Below are 5,922 nucleotides of genomic sequence, written 5' to 3'. Positions count from 1 at the left end.
TGAGGACTAACTTTCTCAATCTTGGGTTTTAAACTCGACACCCCACTGACATTAATCTGAAAACTGGGTAGTGTAGAAGTATCTTCCCAAGAATTAGAAACAATGGCCTGACGGAGAGTGGGGTCTAACGAATCACATTCACCTTCCTCAGCGGACGGACTCTCCGCCGGCACAGGCGTTTCGTCAAAGAGTTGGGACAAAGGAATTACGTCGTCGATTTCGGTATTAAAGTCGTGTCAGCGCTCGTGGGCTCGGCGGCAATACCGGCATCCGCCGCACGGCAAGTCTTGGACCGTAATTCTTGTCGAGTACCCCTGGCATGAGTCGGGTATGTCCCGGGACAGCGCGTCAGCATTGACATGTTTCTTCCCCGGGCGGTGTACGATCCGCATATTGTACTGGCTCAGTTCTTCGAGCCATCGGGCGATCTGGTTCTGCGGATGCTTGAAGTTCATTAGCCAGACCAGGCTATGGTGATCGGTCCTGACCGTGAACTCGCGACCCAGCAGGTAGTGACGGAATTGTCTTGTAAACTTAATAACCGGCAATAGCTCTTTTCGAGTACTACAATACTACGCTGTTCTGCGGATAGCACAGCACTTCCCTATTGTTCTTTCTTTCCCACCCTGGACTTGGCTTAATTCCCCGCGTACGGCATGATCATCTAGGATGAAATGACCTGTACTGTGCGGTATCGCTAGAACTGGAGGTTTTGTCATTAACTGAATTAGTTCCTCGAAAGCATTATGCTGCTCGTCGCCCCACCGGAAACCGCTTTTTCCGGTAACCGCATACAGCGGAGCCGCAATTCTGGAGAAGTGAGGGATAAAACTACGGTGATAGTTGGCGAACCCGAGAAAACGCTCTACGCCCTCAATATCACGCGGAACAGGCCAGTCACGCATTGACTCAATGTACTGATCCCCCATCTCAACTCTGTGCTCGCTCACGGTTCTACCAAGGAACTCGACCCTAGTCTTAAACAGCTCGCATTTCCGAGGCTTGAACTTGAGACCATACGCTCGGAACCGCTCAAACACTTGTCGTATGTTATCAAGTTGAGCTTGCGCCGAAGATCCTAGGACTAGGATATCGTCTAAGAAAGCTAAGGCGATCTTCAAGTTAAGTCTGTGCAACACCAAATTTATGGCCCTAGCGAAGGTCGCGGGGGCATTACACAGACCAAACCCCATTTTAGTAAATTCGAATAAGCCGTACTTTGTTATAAAGGCAGTCTTTTTCCGGTCTTCCGGAGCTATTTTAACTTGCCAATAAGCCGCGTTAGCGTCAAGCTTGGAGAACCAGCGGTTTCCCGCTAGCGTGTCCATGCACTCCTCGATGAGTGGCAGAGGGTACGTGTCCTTGACTGTCACCTTATTTAGGGCTCTATAGTCCACGCACCAACGGACACTGCCATCCTCCTTCCGGACCAGAACTGGGGCAGACGCCCAGTCTGAGGAAGACGGCTGGATGACTCCGGCTTTCAACATCTTATCGAGATGACCCTCTTCCTCCCCATGAAATACAGCGGGGGTGCGTCGCATCCGCTGTTTGACGGGAGACGCGTTACCGGTGTCTATTCGGTAAACTTCCGAGATCAAGGTCATTAACAGCAAAGGCGTCGGCAAATTTTTTGATTAGCTCCGCTGCCTGAGATCTGACTTCCACAGGCGCGGTCTTGTTTAACTGATCTAAGAGTGGGGCGATATGGTCATAATTCTTATCCCACTCAAAGGTTACACGACGCACTGTGGGTTTAGTATCGTTGACTAGATCGGCAGGAACGGCTTTCCCCATCTTAGTGCCAGTCTTGACAATATGACTTCGGTCTGTCAAGTTCAAGATGCACAGCTTGGCTCTATTCCCTGCAGCGTTGTATGTCCGCGAAGCTACTATACCAGGCGGAAATATGCTACCTGGTTCCAGCATTAACTCTGGCATATCGGAACTAAGGGTACCCTCGATAACTTGGGCAGTGTGCGGGGGAATTCGCACTCGCCGGACTGAAACCGCATCGAGTACTGGTACTGACTCATCAACACTCAGAGCAAATGTAGTGTCAATGCCCTTTACCCTTAAAGTACCGGCTTCACATGAAATTTCTGCACCATGCTTGCGCAGGAAATCGATTCCCAAGAGCATATCATCTTGCAGAGGACAAACATAGATCGGGTGAGCAAAATCATAATCCCCGATGCGTAAGTTAAGACTACTGAGGTACTGAGCGGTCATACCAGCTCCCTCGCCAGCTAGCTTAACATTAGTGTCGCCTACAATTTCGGGCTGCGGCCTCAAAGACTTGTAAATTTCGCTCGATATTATCGTTATGTCGGCTGCTGTGTCGATTGTTGCTCTCACTTGTTGGCCTCCCACTCTTATCGGAATACGCCACGCTCCTGAACCGATGGTTTGACTACCGGACCTAACAGACGGAATTACATGGGTCGCGTTTACATTCGGTTCATAGAACTTGACTTTAGTCTCATGGTCTGACGCACTATGTTTGTCTCTAATTTTGTTACTCGTCGACTTAAGACAAGGCTTAGGGGTCCCCGATCTACACCTACGCTGGCGGATTGGGCAGTCGCGACGCAAGTGCCCTGGCTCTTGGCATTAAAAACATATAATAGGCCTCGGCGCACGAGAACGTCCCCTATTTGATGACGGATCCCTCGAGGACCCTCGCTCGGGACTTGATCCTCGGGTGCTGTCCTCCAGTCGCTGGAGTAGTATGTTCTATACGAGCCCCGATCCGGCGACTCGGAACGGTCCCTGCTGGCACGTCGATCCTTCATAGAGGTGCTTTTATCATAACTTATCGACGGTCTCAAAGGGGTACTCCATGCGACACAAAGGTCCCTCGGATCAGGTCCGTCTCTATGTGCGACGCAAAATCGGTCCCTTGACTCTGGGCGCCCCTTGCGTGCGACGCAAAAATCTTGAGACTCAGAGTCTGATCTGGCACGATAATGGCCCGGATTGGGCGAATGACTTCGGTCATTTTGACGGTCTCTAGATAGGGATCTTACCGCTCTCGGCCGGCGGGCTAAAGCTATGCGACTAAGTTGATAAGTTTTGACTCGCTTAATCGCTTCTTCTAGAGTCCCCGGGGGATTATTAATTAACTGCTGCCCCGCCTCGCCGTCATTACACCCCAGAGCAAAACGGACGACTATTTGCTCTTGGAAAACTTCCGGCGAAGTTCCTACCAAACGCTTTCTGGGCAGTGTCCATTACTCGATCCCCCCATTGCTCTATAGCTTCGTCCGCTTGCTGGCAGATAGAATTGAATTCCAGCTGTGAGGCGGCTCTAAGGGAAGTTTTACCGAATCTCAGGATTTCGTCTTGTGTCCTTATTCACCACAGTTCCAGTAATCAAGCTTTCGTCCGTGTCTACATTGGCGTGATGTGTGTCCGTATTCACTGCAGAAGTAGCAAGTCACAGACTGGTAAAAACTTGCATTGGAGTCCGCTATGGTTCGACCGGAATTTACTCGTAGAATTGAAACTTCCCTATTAATCCGTCTGAGTAGCATTGACGTCCCCTTGTCTGAAAGATCAATCCCGTCTTTCCAATAATGAATGCCCTTTGCCTCCTTGAATTCACCTTTGTCGGAAATAAAGAAAGTTCCATACTCATTACAAACATATTTAAGTTTGGTATTCACATGGGATACTTCCACATCCCGTCTTGGTAACACTTCGGAGAAATACTCTTTGGTACCCGGAGAACGATGTTTGATGCTGGAGATGATTTCGGATGCCATTTGTTGGTGTTGATTGTTCAAGAACATTACTAGTATTGTTAGTGTCCTTACTCTTGATGTCTTGAATGAATTTGTCGAGCCAGGTATTTGCTGACGAACCTTAAATATGTAAGACGCTTGTCCCAGCATAGAGAGTGGCCGTCACAGAATCACAATCAGACTTGAAAATCTGTCCATTTTTTCCTACTTCTCTAATTGTTTTTAATTCTTCTTTCAAATAGTTCAAAATTGTTACATATTTCTCTTATTGGAATAGTGGAAAGGTTTAGATTTCACAAGCGAGACCAGCAGGAAGGGGAGAGTGTGCGTGAGTAAATTGAAGCTCTACGTAAACTTAGTGAGTTTTGTGAATTTAAAGAAGTCTTTAATGACACATTACGGGACAGATTTGTGTGTGGATCAAAAAACGAACACATTCAAAAGAAACTTCTCTCGAAGAAAAACCTCACTTATCAATCTGCGCTCGAGATAGCCATCGCCATGGAGACGGCGACTAATGACGCCCTGGAAATTCAAAGGAAACACCTTTCCACTACTTCTGGTGTCCACAAGCTAAGCGTACCTAAGTGTAAGAAAAGAATTCAAGAAAAGCAAACTACGGCAGCCCAGCGGTGCTACAAATGTAATGGAAACCATACCTCGGATGACTGCAGATTTATCCATGAAACATGTCGACAGTGTGGGGAAAAGGGACACATACAGCGAGCATGTCGTTCAAAACCAGCCACTCTGAAACCACTGCATACGAACAGTAGAAAACGTGTTCATGTGTGCAAGTAGCTGATGATTTCGAACCTATGTTTTCACTTAGAGTCAACGCTGTGGGAGGACTCAAGGATGCAATCTGGATGAAGCCTTATATGATTGGTCAAGAATTTCCCATGGAACTGGACACAGGGTCAGCAATTTCAGTTATCAACAGTTAAACTTACAAGCAAAATTTTTCAAATGTAAGGTTGATCGACACAGACATAAACCTAAGAACATACTCTGGAGAAAACATCACCCCACTAGGCGTGTGTTCAGTCAATGTAGAGATGGATGATCAGCAACAGCAGTTAAACTTGTATGTGATTGACAAAGGGGGACCACCCTTATTTGGTCGAGAGTGGCTTAAGAACCTCAGACTGAACTGGGCAGGAATCAAGACACTATAGACTAGAAAACAAAGTTTGAGTGAAGTGATTGAGAAATACAACAAGAGGCCCACGGGCCTTATAGGTCACCTGAGTATCGTGCAACAACTTTCAAACAAATAAAATTAGTTCGTGTTTTAAACCAGAGGCCATGAAATTCACAATTCACAATTTTGAAAGAGGCACCATTGCTTATCATAATTATAAACCGTAGTTAATTCCAGTACAACAGGCTCATGTTCGGAATAGCCTCCGTGCCCGCGATATGGCAGAGGGCCATGGATACAGTTCTTCAAGGACTCGAGGGAGTACACTGCAACATGGATGATATGATCATTACTGGGAGAACACCTGAAGAACACCTTAAGAACTTAGAGCAGGTCTTGAAGCGACTTGACCGTTACGGATTAAAAGCAAATGAATACAAGAGTGAGTTCCTAAAAGACAAAATTGAATTTTGTGGCCATGTGATAGATGCAGAAGGATTCCACAAAACATCAAAGAAAATTGAAGCAGTGCTAAATGCTCCTGAACCAAAGAACGTGTCTGAACTCAGAGCTTTCTTAGGACTCGTAAACTACTATGGACGATTCAAGGAGAACTTATCTACTCACTCAGCACCCTTATATGACCTTCTGAAGAACAACTGCAATTTTGTATGGTCAAAGTCATGCAAAGCAGCATTTGAGAAAATCAAGGAACTCGTGACGTCAGACCAAGCACTTGTGCACTATGATCCCTAGAAGCCCGTAACACTGGCAACAGATGCTTCTCCCTACGGACTGGGAGCCGTGCTCTCTCTTGTGATGCCGGATGGTTCTGAAAAGCCGATCGCTTTCGCATCTAGATCACTTAGTCAAACGGCGAGGAGGTACGCACAAATTGATAAGGAAGCGCTAGGATTAGTTTTGGGAGTGAAGAAATTTTATGCATACTTGTATGGGAGAAAGTTCACCTTAGTGACTGATCATCAACCTCTAGTATCTAATTTTTCATCCCGAGAAAGGACTACCTGTCAC

The 5,922-nt window shown here is 46.8% G+C and overlaps 1 protein-coding gene across 1 annotated transcript; it reads left to right on the top strand.

The window, feature by feature from the left end:
• The first annotated feature begins 5,223 nt into the window (after positions 1-5,223).
• LOC134262285 (uncharacterized) lies at positions 5,224-5,646 on the top strand. The gene has a single exon (XM_062744662.1). It carries the CDS (start codon positions 5,224-5,226, stop codon positions 5,644-5,646), a length of 423 nt encoding a protein of 140 aa, XP_062600646.1.
• The last annotated feature ends 276 nt before the right edge of the window (positions 5,647-5,922 follow it).

The sequence above is a fragment of the Saccostrea cucullata genome, unplaced genomic scaffold, assembly GCF_032062105.1.
Source record: "Saccostrea cucullata isolate Sc308-1 unplaced genomic scaffold, CSIRO_AGI_Scuc_v1 ctg11560, whole genome shotgun sequence".
Classification (NCBI taxonomy): Eukaryota; Metazoa; Mollusca; class Bivalvia; order Ostreida; family Ostreidae; genus Saccostrea; species Saccostrea cuccullata.
Note: the sequence above shows the minus strand (reverse complement) of the source record. Positions and strands in the feature narration are given on the sequence as shown.

Excerpts from the sequence above, each read along its gene's own strand:
- LOC134262285 (XM_062744662.1), top strand. The coding sequence starts at position 5,224 with ATGGATGATATGATCATTACTGGGAGAACACCTGAAGAACACCTTAAG.